Genomic DNA, 23396 nt, shown 5'->3' on the forward strand with positions numbered 1-23396 from the left:
GCGTGACAGGAGCCCAGCGTAGCACCGAGCATGGGTGAAGTGACCGATACATGACAGCAACCATTCTATGCTAATAAAGACATGACACAGATGCGTTAGTGTGACGGTCCATCCCACGCTATTAAATTGAAAGGGAAGGCTAAACAAATATGCATGGAAACATCTGGAAGGATAAATGGTTAACTGCTACAAGAAGTTATCACGGGTCATGGCAACACGTTTGCCATATTATCTGAACCCGCTACATCAGACCAACACCGCCAGGGGAAAAATGATCTGCCCCTGGGACCGAGCAACCCTTCCGGAACCCCATGCGTTCATGAGCATACGTTCACTGAGAGTGGGCAAATTCTGGCATTTTGGGTGCGTTCTGGCTGGCGGATCTTCCACAGGCATCACAGTAAATGCAACTATCAAAAACGGTTTGACTTCAGTAGAGCTAATCTGATGATCCGTGAGGCCTGGGCTCCGGCTGAACGCGGTTCTGTTCTGTTCACTAGCAGGTGACCAGGGAGGACATGCTGGGAGGAGGCAGGCTGTCGGGGAGGAGCCCCGGGTCTAAAGACGCGTGAGTCCCGGCCCTGCCACTCGGGTATCCCCAGTGCTAGTGTCCCCCTTCCGCCACTAGAAACGAGGCCGGTGCCTCCCCATCGGAGGCAGTTGTGAAGCTCTAAAGGGTCTCCCTGTGCGCGTAGTACATTCACACGGAACCCGGCACAGGGGTAGCAAGGCCCGCAGTAGGTGGCAGTGCTTGTCATGCTGTCACCAAAAGAGGACACTGTCTGTGGCTCAAACTCTACAGGGAAGGCAAAACGCCCCGCAGGCTGGTTGCGCACGTGACTTAGCATGAACCAGGGCGGTCACGGTCACAGGCGCGGGCGAGGTAACCCCGCGGTAGCCTCTGGCAGGACCGGACACGACGCGAGCCGGCCGCTCCTGAACGTGAATCTGGTTTCTGCAGAGAGCCAAAAAGTCACCAGATCCGTGACTGAGGCCGGCTATCAGCTTAGATAACACCGTTTCAGTTTGAAAGCCGGCAGTGACCTTCACGTCATGAAAACCAATCTTCTCACGTGATTCATGAACGGGGAGGGGGCGTAACATCAGTGGAGAGTGAAGACCCTCTCTCAGGGAGACTTTTTAAAACGGAAACAGTTAGGAGTGCCGGGGGGTGGGGGGGCTCGGTCAGTTGTGCGTCCCGCTCTTGATTTCGGCTCAGGTCATGATCTCACAGTTCATGAGATCGAGCCCGCACTGCACTGGGCTCTGTGCTGACAACACAGAAACTGCTTGGGATTCTCTCTCTCCCTCTCCGCCCTTCCCCTCTCCCGCTCGCTCTCTCCAAATAAATAAACATTAAAAAAAAAAGATAGAGGCGCCTGGGTGGCTCGGTCAGTTGAGCCACTGACTCTTGGTTTCGGCTCAAGTCATGATCTCACAGGTCTGGGGATGGAGCCCCAAGTTGGTCTCTGTGCTGACAGCACGGAGCATGCTTGGGATTCTCTCTCTCTGCCCCTCCCCTGCTCAAGCTCAGTCTCTCTCTCTGTCTCTCAAAATAAATAAAAATAAACTAAAAAAAAAAAAAAAATGGAAACAGTTAAAATATGTAAGCTCTGGTGTGTTGTGGCATGTATAGAAATTTACACGGTACGGACAATGGTTTTCAAACATATTTTGGCATTTGAATTATATTTCAAATGACTACTAATGACAACTCTCACTAGAAATTCAAAGTTATGAAGGCAGGTAGGAGCCCTTGACAGCTTCCTCATGATCTGCACGTTCTGATGTCTTTATGCGTTTATTTTTTTTTAAGTTTATTTATTTGAGAGAGAGACAGATAAAGCTGGGGAGGGGCAGAGAGAGGGAGAGAGAATCCCAAGCAGGCTCCATGCCCCCAGCATAGAGCCCGATGAGGGGCTCGAGCCCTCGAACCTTGAGACTGAGGAGAAAAACAAAGGCAAGAGCAATGTAGCTTAGATTAAATCTCCTTACAACTCACAGCCCACAGATAGAGCTGAAACATGCAGGTTCCTTGAGTCAGGCCGAGGAACTCATGGCTGCCTCACTTCCTTAATGTTTTTGTTTTACTAAAGACTAAAAGTAACCTTATCTTAACAGCAGCTACTCCGAGGTCCTGAAAACCTTGCTTTCAAATTCCTTAGAGACTTACGCCATCCCTCACCCCAACCTCAAAGTATATAATCGGTCACTCCTCACAACCCCGGTGCAGCTCTGTCGGTCCACGGGCCTGTCCCCTCACCTTTTCGCACCAAAGACATCTCAAGAATTCTTTCTTAGCCGTTGGCTCAAGAACCCCATCAAGATCACGACCTGAGCTGAAGTCTAGAGTCTAGAGTCGGACGCTTACCCGACTAAGCCACCCAGGCGCCCACGCATGTTCTGATGTCTTTAAGAGGCAGACAGGCCAACACAGCCGCTGACACCGGTCAAGCGGTGAAGGGAATGGGGGAAACAACCCTACCGCAATGAAAACAGCTGAGTGTACCTCAGTTACAAACGCCACCTGCCATCAGCCCCAGGACCAGGGAGCAAGAGGGTGTGGTCAGGACTTCGCAGGCTAAAGACAGCACAAACCCCCTTCTAAAGAGCCGGCTGCTTCTGGGCTCCAGCGACTGCCAGGAACTGGGGATGCAGGATGGCTCAGTGTGGCTCCGCGAGCCAGAAATTCAGATTTTTTACGTGACATCTTTTGATGTTTACGTTTCCGCAAAATGAGACTGCTGAATTTGGATCTAAATTTCCCTGTGCCATTTTTTTTTTTTTACTATGCAAAATGTGATATTTTCCACTTTTGTTTGTTTTTGTTCTTTGCGAGGTGTACAATGTGATGATTTAATACAGGTGTACAGGGTGCAATGGCTGTGGCCCTCTCCAATGACCTGAAGAGACCAGAACATCACAGGTGAAGAAATACTAAGTCATCAGGCTCCCAACACTCACCAGCTTCAATCTGAAAGTTCTACGCTTAAGAAACATCGCGGCTGGGTCCCTCCTCCACCCCACCCAGGATGGGGCATCAACTCTTTCTCACTCTCGATTTTCCTTCTTAACAGAACGTAGAAACCCACTCACTTACTGAGTTTCTCTCTCTCTCTCTCTCTCTCTCTCTCTCTCTCTCTTTCTCTCTTTTTTTAATTTTTTAAAACATTTATTTATTTATTTTGAGAGAGAGAAACAGAGAGACAGAATCCCAAGCCTGACGCGGGGCTCCATCCCAGGAACCTTGAGATCATGACCTGAGCTGAAGTCGAGAATTGGATGCTTAACCGATCTACCCAGGTGCCCTGGGTGTTTTCTTTTAAACAGGTAACCGGGTTGCCCACCCACCTCCTCCTTACCTGGTCCCCACCCTGGACACCCAGCTCTCCCAGCAACGTGCACTCTGACCACACAGAAGTGTGTTTCTTCTTGCAAAGTTACGAAACATTAAGAACCTAAAATACGAGGTAAGTGACTCGTTCGAGCATTTGAGTGCCTGCTGTATATGCCAAGATCTGCAGCGACAAGAGTTCAAACCAACACAGGCTGTGATGTCAGGAGCTCAGCCTCGTGGAGGAATCGGCCACATAAACGGATGCCCCAGGGCGCAGTCTGGCTGGCCTCGTAATCCAGGCAGGCCAATCTCCAGTGGGGGCAGAGGGTGGGGTCGCCAGCCCCGCCCTGGGAGCTGGGCAGCCTGACAAAGGACGGACCTGAGCCGTGCCTTCCAGGGTGGCGAGTCGACTCCAGGTAAAGGAGGAGGGTGGCGAAGGGGCATCCAGACACAGGCGCAAACGTGCAGACTCGGGAGAGGAGGGCTGTGCCCGAGGGACAAGAAACAGTAGGTTCTTTGTGCAGGTGGAGCTTCGAGGAGCAGGGGCGGGGCAGCAGAACAGGGAGAAGAAAACGGGGAACAGCTGGTGACCACACGTTCGGGTGGATGGTGGGAGTCCCTCCGTCAAGAACGCAGCCTCAGCAGGCACAGGGCCCACGTTGTCTCGGTAAGCCATCTGTGCCACAGACCTTGCAGGCCAAAAATAGCTGAATATTACCAATTTCTTGTGATTCAGCCTCCTTCACTTCAAGGCACACACACTGATGCCACAGGGCCCACCTGGTGGTCCGGCGGAGGGCCCGGCCAGCGGGCGGAAGGGCCTAGACGCAGTCCTGCCGCCCCACGTCTTTCTGACCGCCCCCTCTGCCAGGCAGACGTAACCTCTTGGTCTCGGGCACCTGGGAACCTCCTTTTGGGGATGCGTCTGGTACTTATAACCACGGCCCACCTACTCTGTTTCCCGTTCCTGCCCCCGTTCCTGATCCCGTTCCTGACAACGGAGTGTCGGAAAAACTTCAGGTATCACGGGTCATAAAGCCCGCAGTGACAGGCGTTTGTCACGCGTCTGTCTTTCTGGAGAGGCAGAGTGCGGTTTGTCTCCTACAAACTTTACAGAGCCACTGCTTTGCTCGCTACCCGACACGTAATCGGTTCTCAAAAATAGTCAGCCGGGGCGCCTGGGTGGCTCAGTCAGTTAAGCATCTAACTCTTGATTTCAGCTCGGGTCATGATCTCATGGTCGGTGAGTTCCAGCCCACATCCGGCTCTGAGCTGACAGCACGGAACCTGCTTGGGATTCTCTCTCCCTCTCCTTGTCTCTTTACCCCTCCCCCACTTGCGCTCTCTCTCTCTCTCTCTCTCTCTCTCTCTCTCTCTCTCAAAATAAATAAACGAAAAAAAAAAATCAACCAACCAACCATCCTGGGTTTAAATGAGGCTGAAGAACGGGGCGCCTGGATGGCTCAGTCGGTTGGGCATCTGCCTTCAGTTCAGGTCATGATCTCTCAGTTTGTGGGCTCGAGCCCCGCGTCGGGCTCTGCGCTGACAGCTCGGAGCCTGGAGCCTGCTTCCGATTCTGTGTCTCCCTCTCTCTCTGCCCCTCCCCTACCCCTGCTCTATCTCTCTTTCTCAATAATAAATAAACGTTAAAAAAAATTAAAATGAGGCTGAAGAGGAAGAGACGGATCCAGATGGCGGTCGTATCTTCCGGAGACACATTTCGGGAGTCGTGTTCTTCCCTCCCCCCCAGCCCCCAGCCCCAGCCCGTGCCTTCCACGGCCGCCCGTGAGGAATGTACCTGGTCTCTCCGGGAAGGAAAGTGATGGGCATGGTCTCCGGGCAGCCCTGGCCGGGATGCCAGCTGGCTTTGCAGGCAGAGCAGAATTCCACATCACAGGCCTTGCACCGCACCAGCTGGGGTGTCTGCAGCCCCATGTCCTGGAGCTGGCACACGGCCTGGCAGGTGGAAGTAGGGCACCAGGTCCGACAGGGGTCCAGCAGCACCTCTAGCACAAGGACAAAAACAGCCACGTCAGAGTCCACACACGAAGGATCTCACGGTATGTTCGGACTGAGGGATCTCGTCAGCGCAGGGCTGCGGGTCTGTAATGGGGTGGGAACGTCCGGACCGCGTCGTCTGACATCCTATGCCCTTCGTGATCGGGTGCCCGTCTGGTTCTTTCTCCTCCCCTCCAGACACTCCCTGCTTATGACCCCCCCCCCCCGCGCCCCCCCCCCCCCCGCCCCACACAAAACACACTCAGAGTCCTTTAGAGATGCTGCTGTCTGAACCCGGGTGGTACCCGGGATGCCCCTGCCTGCGTTACATCCAGGAAGCCTTGCCCGACGGCGGGGCAGGATTTTCTCCGAGTGCCCACAGGCCACGGTCCAGGCAGGCCTTCTGCCCCCTCGTCTGCCTCCCCAGGACGCAGTTCTCTAAAGTCAGGCCCGTGTCTTCAGTCTTGCAGCCTCACCACCTCGCCTCGGGCGAGGCGCGCAGCAGGCGCTCGGATGATGCCCAGTAAGGGGGACAGAGAGAGAGGAGGGAAGGAACGTGGCCAAATTCTTCTCCACAAACGGCCCGCTTGCCCCAGGCTGCCGCCCTTCCCAGATTTCAGTCTAAGCCGTGGGCTAACTACTGTGTGAAAGGGCCGGGTTTCCCATCCAAGTGGAGCCCAAACTGCTAAGAAGCCCCACTAGGGGAAGTTAGGGAGGAAGCGCGTTTTGAAAAACAGGGCAGCCCTGGCCAGGATGCCACTGACGTTCCCACTCCTCCGTGTCCCGGTGCAGAACTGGCAAGTCTTTGAATCATCAGTCCCGAGCTGCCCCTGCCTCGTGAGCCTGGTCATTCGTCTCATTCAGCGCTTGTCTGGGGTGACACTGAATCCTCAGTGACGGGCAGCAGCCAGGACCCGACAGGAAACCGCACAGAATGCGAAGTCTCTTCCAGAAAGCTATCGTGGGCCAAAGGATTACGGACTATTTTCAAAGGCCCTCAAGTAGGCCACTGGTTTCTAAGCCTTCCAGCAGTTGCTCTGGGGAAGTAACCCGAGACCGCCGAATTTTGCCAGGGAAACTTGGAAGGCAATGAAAGGCACTTGCAAGTCTCCTGGCCGTGTGACCCACCGACGGCCAGGGTGGGTGAAGCTCACCTGCGTGGAAAACGGGATCTGTGTGCACTAGGGATCTACCACAGCCTGGGGGGGGCTGGACGTGGGCTGGACGTGTGCCCAGACTTCACCTACACGGGCCGCCCCGGGACACACGTAGGCGGTGCCACGTTCCCCAATGAAACAGGGAGGCCGGATTCAGCCCTCTAGGAATAAGCTGCGTCAGGTACAACCCTGAAGGCTGTCTTCTATTCTGGGGACTGGCAAACGTTTTCTGCAGAGGAGTAGACAGTGAGTATTTTGGTCTTGGAGGGTCATGCGGTCTCTCTCCAAGCACTCAGCTCTGCTCCTGGGGCACAGAAGCAGCCATGTTGATCTGTAAATGAGGGTTCCAATAAAGCTTTATTTATAACGCCAGGCCATGGGCCCGGCCCCTCTGGCCAGCTGGCCATGGCTGGCCCACTCCTGCTCAAATGCAAGTCCTCCCCTGACCTGTTTTTCTGAAGGAGGACTTAATCGGGGGGCAGGAAACCATCACACTGGTAGGTCTAGGGGAAGATTTAGTAGAACCTATTAATATAAAGGAACTCTGGAATCCAGGAAAAAGTGCTGCTTTTTAACCGATTTCTGTTAGAGTAATGAAAAATCTTTATGATGTTCCTAATTGTGAGTGAATGAGTAAAATCAGCTCTTCTCATCAGTTGAGTTTCAGGGTTTGCTTTTTTAGGGAAGTTTGTGGCCGTCAGATCCCAGGTGGTGCCTCTGAGGCACGTGTGTGCGGAGCCAGCCTAAGCCGATGGGATGGGAGAAAGGAGGAGGGAGCGAAGGCCCCACGGAGGTCCCCCCTGGGGAATTAAAGCTAGGCAGGTGACCCCTCGGCCCTCCCCCTGCCCGGCCTGATTCACGTCCTCATGTTTCTACACGGCTCTGCCTTGGTTGCTCGTGAGTGTGTTAGGGGAGCCCAGCTCCACCCCAACTAGATTCCGGGGTCCCCTATGGGCACGGCCCCTGAGGGAGGGCGATGCCGGATGGGGGCCCCCAGCACAGCAACCCCCACGTGACACGCAGAGAAATCCTCAGCCTGTTCTGTTTTCTTTCCAGATGGACCCCATGGTTAGTGCTGATCTGAGAGCTTCGGTGAACACGCTGCCCTTATGCAGACGCCTCTGGTTCCCAGGACCCTCCTGCCCCTTCCTCTACTCTGGCTTCAGGGAGGGGCTGGCTCCCCACGCCGCCGGTGACCCCTCCTCATGCACCTATGGCTGTGCCCCATCCCCCCTCGCCCAGCAAACGGAGCTACAAGCCAGCCTCGTCCTCAAAGGCCCAATTCTATCATGGAGTGCAGGGTGAGCAGATCCAGTTAAGGTTTCCATGGCAATGACTTAAATTTTGAGACTTTTGTCCTCGTGGAGCTGTGACAGGCTCTCCCCTGTCCCCTGGGGAGAGATTCCCTATCAGAGAAGCAAAGGGCAAATAATCTGTCCCATCTGCCAAATGCAAACATCCTTCCCCTGCTGCCAGGGCACCACAAAACCTGTGAATATGGCCCCAGGGTTTTTGACTTGGACTTCTATTAATATTCCTCTCTTCACCCCCACTCCTGAATTCTGCCAGCTGGTGTAGAAGACAGGAATCGATCAATAAGAAAATCCACTGGGAAACACCAGAGCGCTATTCTTTTCAGGACGCGTGTAGGTATACACATCTAGACCTGTCGATCACATACACGTATATATAAAGTACGTTACGCATGTTGTATCTTGTATGTGTTATATCCAATATTTTATATAGACATTTCTATGTATAGCATGTATTGTCAAACAAGGCAAGCAGCATATTTTTTGGCATACCAGAAGAAACCAATCTCAAATCCCATCTCCCAAAGATACATGAATAACAGATTAGGGGCGCTTGGGTGGCTCAGTCGGTTGAGTGACTGACTTTGGCTCAGGTCATGATCTCACAGTTTGTGAGCTCGAGCCCCGCGTCAGGCTCTGTGAGGGCAGCTCAGAGCCCGGAGCCTGCTTCGGATTCTGTGTCTCTCTCTCTCTCTCTCTGCCCCTCCCCCGTTCGCACTCTTGTCTCTCAAAAATAAACAAACGTTAAAAATATTTTAAAAAATAGATTAATGAAGCAGGTCCCTAATTGCTCTGTCTATAAAAAGCCCAAGACTTTTTAAAAAGGCGCTATTCTTTTTTAAACATGGTTTTCTCTGAGAAGCACACTACAAGAGGGGGCGGGCCTGGCGTCCCGTCCCTCACTGACACGGGCTTTCACGGCACCGCTGGCCAGGCTGGCCAACTGGCTACGACACGGAGGCAGTGAGTTCCATCCCGTGGGGATCCCTGGCTCTGGTCAGGCCTGATGACCGATGGGTGAGCCCAGCAAGTCGGTTCATCTCTCCGGGCTCTATTCTTGTTTAAAGCACCGACACAATGCTGGACAAGACGCCCCTCCAGCATGCATCTGACCTGCACGCGGCTGTCAGGCGAACCCGGGAGGCTGCAGGCCCTGTCTCTGGGTGGCAGGGGCTTTGGGACAGAGGAACACGCAAACAAGCACCAGCAGCCCGGCCTGGCGGAGCTCAAACAGGAGCACAGGTACAGCGTCGTGGGGCATGCGAGTGAGGGAGTCTCCCAGAGAGCCTGCCTCCACCAGCCTCTGGAGGCTTCCAGATGGGCAAGGGAGCACTCGGGGGAGAAAAACAGAGGCGCCCGCGTGGCTCAGTCAGTTAAGCGTCTGACTCGGTTTCAGCTCAGGTCGTGACCTCACGGTTTGGGAGTTCGAGCCCTGCGTTGGGCTCTGTGCTAACAGTGTGGAGCCTGCTTGGGATTCTCTCTCTCCCTCTCTCTCTGCCCCTACTCCACTCGTGCTCTCTCTCTCAAAATAAATGAATAAACTTTAAGAAAGAAAGAAAAAAAAGAAAGAAAGAAAGAAAGAAAGAAAGAAAGAAAGAAAGAAAGAGAGGGAGGGAAGGAGGGAGGGGGAGGGAGGGAGGGAGGAAGGGGGAGGGAGGGAGGGAGGGAGGGAGGGAGGAAGGAAGGAAGGAAGGAAGGAAAACAAGCCCCACAGCCTCCGGCTTGTCAGAAACCCAACTGGAGGAGTGGGGGAGATCAGATTAAAATCAGGGTTGCTAGACTTGAAATTAATAAAACATGCTGTGTCAACCACACTTCAATTAAACAAGAGAGAGCAGAGCGATCAAGGCTGTTATATCAGATGAGTCATTCTAAGACCCAATGGAGACAATGTCTGCAACTTAAAGCCACCACAGAACTGTTCAGTAACTAACTGTTGTCAGAAGATCTGGGAACTGGGTTTTCTTCCAGGGTACCCTCCCTGGCTGCATTTCAAAAGGACAGAACAGGCTGAAACTTGCTCTATGATCCTACCTCAAAACTTGTTCAGTGCACTAACTAGAAGTAACAGCTTTACTTTTAGCTCTGACATCTTGTTTTTTAAGTTTATTTATTTGTTTGGAGAGAGAGAGAGTGAGTAAGACAGGCTGAGAAGGGCAGCAAGAGACAGAGAGAGAGGGGGGGAGAGGGGGAGAGAGAATCCCAAGCAGCCTCCACGATGTCACCAGAGAGCCTGGCACGGGGCTCAAACTCACCAACATGGGATGAAGACCTGAGTTGAAATCAGACGCTTAACTGACTGAACCCCCAGGCATCCGTCCCTCCTTTAGCTCTGACATCTTAATGCTTCATTCAGAAGGGTCTTTGGTCATACTGAGTCTGAGTTCACTTGGTGTTTTTGTGACTTTTCACATAATGCTAGCAAAATGTTCTAAAGTCATGAGTTTGAGAGATTCCATTAAGCTAAGTCAAGCTGGCTTCCTTTTTATGCAAAGTTTTTATAAGAAAAAGTCTTTGACTAAACCAAAGCACTGGAAATTACAAAGTATTTGAAAGAACAAAGTCAAAATTATTAGGTAGGAAAATTTATCCAGCTGCATTTTTAAATTAAATTCCAGGCCAGGAAAGTTAATTCTCTTGTAACCCAAATAACTGCCAGTTTCTGTCAGGATTCTCTCCAGAAAATATTTTCAGGAGAGCCTGAAAGTCTCAGAAATCCGAATTCATCAATTTTATAGCTCCACATACTGACTCTTGTATCACATGGCATCACATTTAAGCTGTAAACCACCCCAAACTAAATGATATATGGCATTTAAATAAACAGGCTCTTGAAAACAATTTCAGTGCCATCAAAATCCTGTTTGATTTTATTTTTTTTAAGTTGGCCACACACTGCCTTTTTTTGTTTTCCAGAAGTAAGCCTCTAAAAGAAATGCAACTATCTTAGCATTTCTTAAGGAAAAAAGAAGTGGGGGGGAAGGGGAGAAGGAGAAGGAGGAGGAGAAGGAGAAGGAGAAGGAGAAGGAGAAGGAGAAGGAGAAGGAGAAGGAGAAGGAGAAGGAGAAGGAGAAGGAGAAGGAGGAGGAGAAGGAGGAGGAGGAGGAGGAGAAGGACAAGGAGAAGGAGGAGAAGGACAAGGAGGAGGGAGGAGGAGGGAGGAGGAGGAGGAGGAGGAGGGGAAGGACAAGGAGAAGGAGAAGGAGAAGGAGAAGGAGAAGGAGAAGGAGGAGAAGGAGAAAGAGAAGAGGCGCCTGGGTGACTCAGTTTGTTGAGTGTCCGACTTCAGCTCAGGTCATGCTCTCATGGTTTGCGAGTTCGAGCCCCGCATTGGGCTGTCTGCTGTCAGCCCAGAGCCTGCTTCGGATCTTCTGTCCCCTCCCTCTCTGCTCCTGCCTGGCTCAGGCTCGCTCTCTTACTCTTGTGCACTCTCTCTCTCTCCCAAAAATAAACATGGGGGAAAAAAAGAAAAGAAAAAACTTTCCACATTCAGCTAAGCTGGGAATCTCTTGACACTCTGCTCTGGTCCATTCTGCCTTCCAGTCCCATCTTGATGGTGTTTCCCAGGGTTGTGTCTCAGTCGTGAGCGCCCGATGCAGACCAGGCTCTGGGTACCAGACCGGGAAGAGGGGAGGGCATGCTCGGACCATTCCAACCTGAGCTGAGGTCAGAGTTCGGATGCGTTATCCGCACAGCGAAGTTTTGCGCAAGGAGCGTCACCTGCCCACGTCTGTTATTCTGCTCCTTTTCAGAGGAGCCCAAGGTCCAGGACATATATGCAAATGAAGGCAAATGGAATTGATGGGCTCTTTAGAACATCATCTGATGACCCTGGCACACTTCAGAGAGCAAAGCTAAAGACCAGTCCTGGATGTCCAACCCGTGTGAACGCTTTGCGACGGCCACCTCGAAAATGACGCCGTCGCTGCTCTGCACATGCCACACCGTGCTCCTGGAGAACCCCGAGGTCTACGGCAGGTCCGGCTCCCACCACGAGGGCTGTGCAGGGCCCTCTGGGGGCCTGAGGGGGATCTGGTCCACACCGCGCCCCACCCACTAGAGCTGGAAATCAGGCGAGCTAGTTAGTCTCTGGGGTGTCCTGTTCACACAGGACGACAACCAGCAGGGCTGTCCGGACACTTACTGAGACCAGGGACTCAGCACCAGGTGCACAGTGAATGTGGAGGACCAGGGTGCTTTCCTGTCTGGATGGCAGTCATCATAACTCACCTATGCTTGGTCTCAGAACTTCCTTGTGTGCCTTTGGATCTTTTAAATTCTGCACAGGTCCCAGAATTTGGTCCTCAAACTATTAGTCCTAACCCGGCTGAAGAATAACAACACCCCGTGAGGGTCAAATCTCTTTAGAACACCCCCTAAGGCCAAATCCCTGTAAACGAGTTATGTTTCATGAATCCTTCTTATGACCAAATGACCTTATGACCCAACAACAGTCCTTCCAACTGTGAGCTCTGCAGAGAATTCAAGGTGACAAATTTCACAGGGTGCCTGAGTGGTTCAACCGGTCAAGCGTCCATCTAACTTTGACTTTGGCTCAGGTCATGGTCTCACGGTTTGTGAGATCAAGCCTCACGTCGGGTTCTGTGCTGAGCAAGGAGCCTGCTTGGGATTCTCTCTCGCCCTGTCTCCCTGCCCCTCCCCCAGCTTGCACACGCTCTCTGTCAAAGATAAACATTAAAAAAACTTTTTTTGAGAGTGACAAACTTCAGAAATCCAATTTACATGGACTCTTTCACTGTGGTAGCCAAATGATGCGTAATCCTATCCGCCAGAAGTGCTCTCCCCGCCGAGTTACCTTTCTTCTATCAGAGGAATCATCACCGGCTAATATGCTAGGCCACCTACCTCTTTCAAATTGTAGCTTTTTATATCTTTGCATAATTTCAGCCGCCACCATGCACTCGATCTAGAAAGAAAAAAAAAAAATACAAACAAGAAGTGTAACAAGCCGACGGCTAGACTATGATACCAGGTCAGCCTAAACCGAACCCACGGCACCCGCAAAGCCAACCGAGCAGGGCACAGTTGCACGCGTTAAAGACCGGATTTGTTCGGGGGCTCGTGCCTCGTCTTCCTGCAGGTGGCCTTGCTTAGGGCAGGCGGCATCGGGGCAACTGATCGCAGTTTCCAATCCTTCTTTGATCAAGAGCTCGACATACTGTTTCAGGCACTGAAAAGAAAAAAAAAATCAGAGAAGTATCTGTAAACATCTTTACTTCCTTAAGGGAGAAAACTCAGGAGGTGCGGAAGAGGTGATGAATCGAGCACGTTGTTCCCTTACGGTTTCGTATGTTCCCTGGGTAGCCCATAGCAAACACCGAATGAGAGGTTTCATTCACTCAAGTACTGATGGGGCGCCCCCTGTGCCATGCTGGTCACAGAACTGAGGCTGCGGGTGGGACCCCTGCACACGACCTCAGCAAACACCAAGCCAGTGAGTCTAACAGGAGGAGGAAGGCCGGGAAGGAATATTTCTCAAATACATATTAGACATCGGGCACCGGACTCAATTGTTATACTCCATTGTTTCATGTACTCCTTAGAACATTCTTTTTTTTTTTAATGTTTATTTATTTTTGAGAGAGAGAGAGAGAGAGAGTGTGTGTGTGTGTGTATGTGTGTGTGTGCGCAGGGGAGGGAGAGAGAGAGGAGGAGACACAGAATCTGAGGCAGGTCAGAATCTGAGCTGTCAGTACAGAGGCCGATGCGGGTCTCGAACGCACACACCACGAGAGCATGACCCGAGCTGAAGTCGGACACTTACCCGACTGAGCCACCCAGGCGCCCCTACTCCTTAGAACACTCATACAGGACAGGCATGACTGTCCCATATTTCAGGTGTGAACACTGAGTCACCAAAGGAACTTGCCAGCTTACCCAGATAGCCAGGGCAGAGCCCAGATTCAAGCCCAGCCTATCTCGACTCGGAAATGCCCCCACACTCTCCCTTAGGACCCTCTGCCGATCCTTACTGACACCCCGCTTACTCAGTGATAACTTACTACAACCTCACCTACGGGGTGGACTGTTGCAAAGTCTCAGGTCAGTCAAACAGAAAAAGCAGGAGGCACAGCAGGGTTCTAGCGAGGATGATGAGGGTGTACCCTGTGCCGATTTACTCCTGCTTCAGTCTACCAGCCTGGGAAGCCCACACTCCCCTGCAAAGCACATTATAAAGCCCAATTAAAAGAAAAAACATGGGGGCGCCTGGGTGGCTCAGTCGGTTCAGCATCTGACTCTTGATTTCAGCTCAGGTCATGATCTCCCGGATTGTGGGATCAAGCCCTGAGTCAGGCTCTGTGCTGACAATTCAGAGCATGCTAGGGATTCCCTCTCTCCCTCTCCTTCTCTCTCTCTCTCTCTCAAAGTAAATAAATAAACATTAAGAGAAAGAAAGAAAGAAAGAAAGAAAGAAAGAAAGAAAGAGGAAAGAAAAAGAAAGGAAGGAAGGAAGGAAGAGAGAAAGAGAAAGAAATAGAGAAAAAGAAAAAGAGAGAGAAAGAAAGAAAGAAAAAGAAAGAGAGAAAGAAAGAGAAAGGAAGAAAGAAAGAAAAAGGAAGGAAGAAAGAGAGAGAAAAAAGAGAGAGAAAGAAAGAGAGAAAGAAAGAAAGAAAGAAAGAAAGAAAAAGAAAGAAAGAAAGAAAAGAAAAGATATAGCTTTCCCCAGTAAGCTCACTACCAAAAGTAAACAGAGACAGACTTTGAAGAGCTCAGAGAAGAACTCAGAGTACTAAACCTGGGGCCATTAAGTGAAGAGAAACCAGTGTAAAAATGACAACAGCATATCCTCAAATCAACTTGCGATCACAGCCCAGTTCAATATTTGGGGTTCATGAGGCCAACACCACTGTTATAATAACACTATTAAAAGTAATGGTGATTCATCGAGAAAAGCCCATAAGCTATGTTTCCCAAGCCTCCACTTCCCCCCAGACGTGTTCCGCATTTCCCTAGAAGGATGCGTGGTCATTGCTAATGGGTGTGCCTCAACTGTCCCTGTCCCTATGCCCGGGCTAAGTCTTCCTCTCCTCCTACCAGCCTCGTTTTCCCGACCTGCACTTTGGGGTGCGTTAACCCACCTCCTGGTGGAGCTGTAAGAACTTCACGCAAGAGAATCCAGAAGACCGTGTGGAAAGCAGCATATGCCTGATTATGTAAAGAATAATTTGATGTAAACGGGTAATTTCCACCGTCGTAGCACATCAGGATACGTCGTCCACGACAGACCCCAGGTAGCAATTTCTCTTAAAAATACCAATCAAGGTCATCCTCGGAAGGAGCCAATCCCTGGAGCCTCCCTCCAGAGCGCTAAACAGAACGCATGGCTTCACCTGTCACCTGCCACGCTGGTGCCCAGACCCCGGCCCCAAGTTCAGCCTGCCCTCCTCTGTCCTGCCTGGGCCCCCGGTGAGTGCAGTCACCCCGAACGTCTGTCACTCACAGACCACAGACAGTTTACCGGCACGATGGCTGGGAAGAGAACTCCCGGAGAACCAGGCGTGGATGAGCCCCGCAACGAGGCACAGGATGGTCCCGGGGGTCCACTCATCGGAACCAACATCACAAGCGGGGGAACAGCAGAGGAAGAGGGAGCAGTCACACGGAGCCTCCGGTGGGCCCGGGCCCTGTCGCAGCAGCTGCTCGGGGAAACGGCAATGTTGCGGCTTGGTGGCCGCGACCCTCGCAGCAATGGTGTGTTTACAGCCAGGACGAACGTGGAATGCCCTGTTTACGGCTCGTACCGCACGCGGAGGGAGAAAGACCGCAGGCTTTTGGAGCCAGACAGACTCATGGAATCCTTGTAGGCAGAGGCCACGGCCGGGCTCCTTGGCGGGTTCGGGCCGCAGCTCCCTCAGCCATAAAATAGGGATGCCCCGCTTGCTGGGCTCTGGGGACTGAAAGAAAGAACGTCAAAGCGCCCGACACAATTCCTGGTATGCGGCCCGAGCCAAGCAAACAGCGACTGCCGTTTCCTGCGCTTTGTCTACCTGTGCGTGTTTCCTACAGTCACAGGCATAAAAACAAACCAAAACCGTAGCCACAAGAGGATTCGTTTACGGTTTATAATCAGTTTGTCTTGGGGCGCCGGGGTGGCGCCGTTGGCCAAGGGACCGACTTCGGCTCAGGTCATGCTCTCACGGGCCCCGCGTCGGGCTCTGTGCTGATGGCTCGGAGCCTGGAGCCTGCTTCCGATTCTGTGTCTCCTTCTCTCTCTGCCCCGCCCCCACGCATGCTCTGTCTCTGATTCTCTCTCTCTCAAAAATAAATAAAAACATTTAAAAAAAAAACACAACAGACTTCGCATGGAGCAACGATGAGTGTGTCACGTCTGGCTGGGAGCGAACATCCCCGGCCCCTCAGATGCATCTGTGCTGTTTGCAAAATGATTATAACGAGTACGCTCTGGGAGCATCAATTTGTTTACTACATAAAGAGAGATGATCTAAGTGTCTGACCAACCATCCACTGAAAACAAGCCCGGTCTTCTTCCAGATACGCAGTGGGTCATGACTCACAAGTCATGGTTTTCAATTTAATAGCTAAAAGATGTCTTAAAAGGCACACACAAAAATGGGCAGAGAAGCTCAGTAAACTACGCAGTACAAAAGCAGATATCAATGGACTTCCTGCTATCATATTAATTATAGCTCCCAGTGATCAAAGGTCTTCACGTTAGCTGTTAGCCCACTATCCACAGCCTTCCATTTCCCAGATGAGAAAACAAAGGCTAGGGGAAGCTCAGAATGGCCCCGAAGGCATACTCTGTAAGTAAGGGAGCGGGCACTCACGCGTGCCAGAGTCCAGACAGGTGAGTCTTTGTTTCTGGATTTTAATTTCTGCCTTCTTCCTCAATTAACAACCCTTTCAAATGTAATCATCTATTATGCATCTTCAGTGACCTCATCAGTGTTTTTGTTAGAACGGAGAATTGTATGTTCTTTAAACTGGCAAAGTCTAGGGGCGCCTGGGTGGCTCAGTTGGTTAAACTGGCAAAGTCTGAGTCAGCCAGGAATGTATCTGTACGTGCCCATGATGCTCAGATGCAAGGACGGTCCCAGACACCAAGCCCTGGACAGCCACTGTGGGGGGAGGGGCTCATCTGTAGGTCATGGTCGTGCACTGTGCCCGACGTCCCAGTGGGAGGACAGGGGCCCCACCCGGACGGGGTCAGGAAGGCTCCCAGAAGTGACATGCTGGCCAGAAGGACAAGGACATCCCAGGAAGGGGGGTGTCTTCTGCACAAAGGGCAGGAGGAGGGAGGGGAGGTGTCGAGAGCCACGGAATGTTCCAGGAATTTCCTTTGGGACAAGGACATCCCAGGAAAGGGGGTGTCTGCTGCACAAAGGGCAGAAGGAGGGAGGGGAGGTGTCGAGAGCCACAGAATGTTCCAGGAATTTCCTTTTCCATTTCGTCTTCCAACAGCCTGAAACCCAGTTCCAAAGAGGAACGGCAATCCGTTTCCCGCCGAGCAGAAGCAGGCCGCAGAGACACAGGGCCCTGCCTCGGCTACAGCGAGTCTGAAGGTTGTGTGTTTTCTCACTTGAGGGCCTGGCAGCTGTGGAAGATCCGGAGAGCAGGAGAAAACTCCAGAAACCGTGCTCAGAGGGGCCCGAGGAGCCAATGCTCCTCAGGGATCCACTACTTAGGAACATCACGTGCAGGCAGGTCCACGCAACGGCGGTGGGACCCCAGTGAGCACTGTTTGAAGGGCAAGGACCCCGGAACTGCACAGCTGGCTTCACATCCCAGCTTACCAACTTGGCAGATGTGAGCAAGGAGCTTCACCTCCCCGAGCCCCCCGGGGTAAGCCTGCCGCCAAACCCGCTCCAGCCACCAGACCAACCTGCTGCAGCTGCGGTCACCGGGCGGGCGGGCACCACACGCCTTCCTTGGGCCTCAGCTCTGCAGCCGCCTGCAGCCACCGCCCCCTCGGGTATCAGCGCACGGCTGGCCCCCCACGCGGGGACACAGGCGTCCTACAGCCCTTCATAGGCTTGTGATTACAGATGCCGGGTAAAGACGCGGAGCGACAGATTGGCGTGGAACCCTCCCCTTCCAGAGCACCGAGGTGGAGGCCCTCAGGCACGGCTCTGTCACATGTCTGGGGTCTAGATCGATTCAGCCAGTAGGCACGGAGCACCTGCTTTGGTGACAAGGACCGCTGGAGCTTCGTGGGGGCAAGGGGGAGGCTTGGGGGGCCCTCACTTCACAACAATCAAAGCAAAGAGAGACACGAGCCAGTTGCGGGTGACGTGAGGACCGTCCTGGACGGGGCGGCTGCTCATTCAACACAGTCCGGCAGAGAAGGAAGTGTCCGTCCCCGTGTCAGGTCCACGCGAGGCACACAACGCCAGAAGGCTGTCTTGATGACCGGGGGTGTCAAACAGAGTGCCTGGGGCTGGACTGGACTTGCCCCATCAAAGGCTACATCACGAGAACCCAGTCTCAGCGGGGGGAGGGGAGACCTGAGCGGGGCAGGGAGACCAGGTAAAACGGCTCAGGCCCATGGTCCCCATCAGGGCCACGTGGCGCTCCAGCTTCGGGCAGCGGTGTTGGTGACAGCTCACGGGTCGGGAACTGGGCACATCCTACAGCCCAGCATGAAGCCACTAGGGACTGGAAAACTTGATCATCGAAACACGGCATCCCCCGGGGTCCCGCACGAGGCACAGGCAGCCCTGTGGACGGAGCGCCGGAGGACGTCCCGAGAGCCGGGCCGTGCCCAGTGCCTGGCGGGCTCCAATGAGGCGGGACCCGGAGTGGGGTGCAGTGAGGGGCTGAGGGAAGCCGGGAGGTGACGGTTAGGATGGCCTGAAGGGGGCCGCATCCTGCTCTGACAACCTGCAGGCTTGCTGGGGATTCGGGAGCCTGGGCACTTCTGCTCTCCGCAGGACGGATACCCCAGGGGAAGGAGGACTTTCTCCCGCACAGTGACCGACCGGGGGCTCCTGCACTCCCTTCCTTGGTGCAGAGGCCGAGCTGGCCAGTGGGGAGTGGACAGGTCCCAGAGAGTGCACCACCCTCCTGCAGGGAGGACACGCTCCTCCTCAGGGAGCACAGCCTCCTCGAGGGGGCACACAGTCCTCCCCAGGGAGCACAGCCGCTTCCAGGGAGCACAGCCTCCTCCCTAGAGGTCACGCCCTCCTCTGGGGAGAACACACTCCTCCCCAGGGAGCACACCCTCATCCGGGGAGCACAGCCTCCTCCCTAGAGGTCACACCCTCCTCCCACCACACCTGTAAATAAGCTGCAAGGGAAACAGCAAGTGTGGACGACGCTTTCTACCTGCTGAGTGTGAAAAACCAAAGCCACAGAGGAGCAAAACTGAGTGACCAAACCTCACCTTCCTCACAAAGAAGGCAGGTCAGGGGTGTCTGGTGGGATGGGGTTAACACGTACAGTAGAGATGGGAACACTAAGAGGCCAGCATGCCACCCACTCAACAAATTCAGATTCACCCCGGAGCAAAGTCTAGAAGCCAAAACCGTGCACGAACAGATGAGCCCCGGGGGGACGTCTGCCAAAGGGAGTCCGCATGCTTCTAAGTGCGGCTCTGGGATCATGCGTGTGTGGGGTGAAGGCCTGTGAGAGAAGGGGGTGCACGTGTATGACTCTGAGGACCCAAGCGGTGCAACTGCTCAGAGCTGGGGATGCCTGAGGGCTCATTCCAGTAGAGGGAGAGGCCGCTCACCCCGCCTCTTCAGGCCACGCGGTCTCCTCTGTCCACACCACTGAGGATGATTCCATCAAATGGCGATACCAACGGTTTGTGTGTTCTTTACCTCAGATAAGAAGGGGCCGGGAAGACGGGTGGGTGGATCCATCCGGGTACCTTGCCCAGGACCCCACCTGCCACAGACCTGGAAGGGTCTCCTGGAGGCGAACGCAGAGGTGGGCTTGGGGATGGAGAGTCAACTACACAAGACGGGGACAGAGAAAGCAGGCTCCGAGTGCCCGTTCTGGGTCGGAAGGTGCCAGGATCCAGGGGTGTATGACCTAGAGGGCAGCACGCGGATGAGTCCAGAGCGGCCCTCTAGCCCTGTGCGAAGTTCCCCAGAAAAGCAGGCGCCAGGAGTCAGCGTCGTCTTAGGGGCCGCTGGTGGACAAGCATCACGTCTGGGTGCAAGCGGCCAGTCTAAGCAGGCCTTTTCGTCTTTCTGGGCTGCAGTGGCCCCTCGTGAGATGGGAGAATTCTGCCCACTTCACAGGGTTTTATGACAGGTGCATGTGGTAAGTCACCAGCAGTTAACAAATGTTATTCCCTATCCTTTTCTATCCACCAGGTAGAGCTTCAGGGGGACCCTACAACAAAAACCACGCTGGCATGCCTGTGAGCGGCGTGGACAGAGAATCCGAGGGGTCTGGGTGACGCCTTGAGGCAATGCAGATCAGGAAGCTTGAGAGCCACGTCGACACAGAAAGGCCTTGCAGAGCTACGTGGCCACATGCCTGTCACCTTGGCAGCTGGAAGCCCCAGCCCTCTGGTCCATTCTCAGCCCTGGGCCCCAAGGCACCTCAGCCTGCAAGTGTGCCTTTTCCCATCTAGAGACCCCAGACTAGGAAGAGGCCCTCTACACCACGGAGCCCCCAGCCCACGGAGAAGAGGCCGGGAGTCTGTGCCCCTCAGAGGCCCAGGGTGCTCAGAGCACTTGGGACAGAGCTAATCCACCGGGCTCGTGGCCCCCAAACATCATACTGGCAGAGCAGGCCTGTGTTCAACCACCTCACATGGTTTCAGTCTCCCCTGTAGACTCTGGTTTGAATAGAGACCCTGAACTGCAGGACCCTTTGAAAACTACTTCCCAGGATTCACTCCTACCCTGGGGCGAGCCAGAGGTAGCTTCCTCTAACTCTGAAGACACTAACATTTCTCAGACTCGTCTCAGAGGAGGAGAGGCGGGATCCGAGCAAGAGTAGTTGTGACAGCGAAGAAGAGAACAGTCAGAGAAACACCTGAGCCATTTTAGAACTCAAGCTGCCTGCCGTTCCAGCAACAAACATTTTGTGTGAGCTCCACTATGTGGACAATGACACAAAACCAAACCCCTGCTCCTCTAGTGGAGGGTATAGGTAAGCAGACATCGTGACAACACAGTTGGACAAAAGGAACCAGAAAATAACAGGAGCTGGAAGCTTCCGACAGTTTGGAACCATTGAGCGTAGGAATAGAGAAAGTGGACAGAGAGAGTCAGGAATGGAGCTTTGAGGCTGGATAAAAGGGAGGGACCCAACTGCACGGTGGCATTTCCACTCAAGAAGAGTCTCAACTACAGAGGGGGTCACTTGAACTAGCTATTGAAGGACACGTGAGTGTGGACAGAGCCATCACGGCAGGCATGCAAAAGTGGGGGTGTCATGGTGTGATGGGGCCAGACGGGGAGGGTTTTGCTGGGGTTTCCACTGCTTTCTAAAGCGTAACAGTGACATAGCCGGCGGGGCCCGGAGGGGGTCCCGACCAGAAATCGGCAGTGTAGACGTGGGGGGAGACGAGCAATGTGCTACCTGCCTGGAAAGTGGGCGCTCTGAGGGCAGCCTTGGGTTATCCACCTCCCACGCCCGGCCACGGCCACACAGGAGGCAGAAAGCGTGGGGTCCAGAGTAGTGGGACAGGAGGACAGGAAATTGCTTTTGACCAGTCAAAATTGCTTTTTGACCTTCTTCCAGTCAGGCCAACTTTTCTGTGTGCCACGGTTTGCCATCGTTTGGCCGCTGTAGGAAGAGCATCGACTACACAGACACGAGTCTCGGCTCGCTCCGGGATGGGCTCCACCATTAACTCCTGGGGAACAGCATATACGGATGTGGCGAAGAGGCCTACGAGGTCAGAAACAGAGCCTGCATTTCAAGGCAGAGACGCCGGACTGCAGAGTCAGTTTCCCCATGAACCCTTTCCTCCTCGAGATCAATGTACCTCAGAACTTAAGTGTAACTCTTCCGTGATTATTTATTAAGAGGGCGTCCTCTGGTCTCACACAATTTTCTCTCTTCGCTCTTTCCCACGTCCCCACGTCTGTCCCCCGGGACATCACAACTCTCTGGCTGTGGCCGTGGCGGTGGGTTGGGGTGACGTGAGGCCCCACACCGGGAAGAAACGGGGCGTGGACACCTGCCCCACTCTCGGTCGGTCAACATGCACCTGCTTCCCCTATTCACGCTGCAGAAACGAGTGGAACTGTTCTCAACATTTTAATTTTTAATACCTGGGGGTGGAAAAAAAAATCTCCGCTGTCGCGCCATCTCCGAGAGCTGCAGGTACCCCGTCTTTGAGGGAACAGAGCTATCTTCCCCCTTTCAAAGTCCCCTGGCTTACATTAAGCATTTGATGTGAGTTAGAGTTGCTTGTTTTTACTACAATTCTCTACGAACAGAAACCCCAAACAGCAGCAGCGAAAGCGGGTGAAAGGCCAGGGAGGGAGCAGGTGACGGAGACACAGCAAAGTCGCCCAGAGGCGCAGGGCAGAGGGGACTGGACTCCACTGGTGGAGACAGAGGAAGACTTCGCTGCCGCCAAGAGGGAGGCGATGTGCACAAAGCGGATTCTCTAATCCACCCAGGCTTTCTCCCCCATCCTGCCGTTTCCCCTAGAAATGAAAGCCAGCGGCTGGTTCAAGCCCAAGTCAGAAGACGGAGACATAAATGTTTGCTGAGCTCATCTCCCCCTCTGTGAAACGGAGATGGTAACATTGAAGGTGCCGGTGCCCCAGGGACATCAGGAGACAAGCGAAATAAGGCCTGTGAAGCGTGGCCAGGAAGGAAGAACGCGTCTCCTGCAGAAGGCCAGGGACGGCCAGCTAGTGCCCGGTACTAACCTAGACATCTGAAACACACACAGGCAGGCCACCCAGATGGTCCATTTATAACGCGGTTAAATTCAGAAGCAACTTCTTTGGTTTCTTATAGTTGGAAGAAAACAGTTCTTTTTTTCTTTTCTGGACTTTCACCTCCCCCCCCCACCCTTGAATGGGAAGAACCATCAAGTAGAATTCAATTAAGATGATCTGAAAATAAACCCCTACACCCTCATTTTCCCTTTCCAAAGGGTCAGATGCTGGGTCTGAGTTAGGTCTGATGGAAAGCGAGGTCCCTATAATCACTACCAGCAGATCATCTGGCCCCCAAATAGTGCCGGAGACAATCTGTGGAAATTTAAACGTGATGTCAACATCCCCTCTAACACCACACCAGCGAAAGGTGAGGCGCATAGCTGAATATTCAACCTGTGCACGATCACTAGGTCAGCACTCTTGTAACCTCAAGCACAGAACTGTACAATTCAATTTAAAATGAGGAACGGTAGGGGCGCCTGGGGGGCTCGGTCAATTAAGCGTCTGACTCTTGATTTCCGCTCAGGTCCTGATCTCGCAGTTAGTGAGTTCGAGCCCCGCATCGGGCTCTGAGTTGGCAGTATGGACCCTCCCTCTCCCTCTCGCTCTGCCCCTCCTCCACTCCTGCTCGCGCTCTCTCTCTCTCAAAATAAATAAATAAACTTAAAAAAAAAAACTAAAAATTGAGGTAAGGTGAAGCTTTTCCCTTCTGGAAAGGCGAGCACGCGCCGTGATCAGGTCTTCT

At 53.2% G+C, this 23396-nt stretch overlaps 1 protein-coding gene across 18 annotated transcripts in view; it reads right to left on the bottom strand.

Moving 5' to 3' along the window:
• Positions 1-23396, bottom strand: part of RNF144A (ring finger protein 144A) — a 339972-nt gene that overhangs the window by 239345 nt on the left and 77231 nt on the right. For 17 of the 18 annotated variants that reach the window (XM_045055006.1, XM_023252141.2, XR_006596038.1 and 14 more), the window contains 3 exons: positions 12892-12996; positions 12672-12732; positions 5136-5343 (listed from right to left, as the gene is read on the bottom strand). In XM_045055006.1, the coding sequence (XP_044910941.1) occupies positions 5136-5343; positions 12672-12732; positions 12892-12996 (374 nt within the window). Of the gene's footprint in view, positions 1-5135; positions 5344-12671; positions 12733-12891; positions 12997-21751; positions 22409-23396 lie in introns of those variants that run through there. The other variant, XM_045055007.1, reaches the window with a different exon arrangement.

The sequence above is a fragment of the Felis catus genome, chromosome A3, assembly GCF_018350175.1.
Source record: "Felis catus isolate Fca126 chromosome A3, F.catus_Fca126_mat1.0, whole genome shotgun sequence".
Classification (NCBI taxonomy): Eukaryota; Metazoa; Chordata; class Mammalia; order Carnivora; family Felidae; genus Felis; species Felis catus.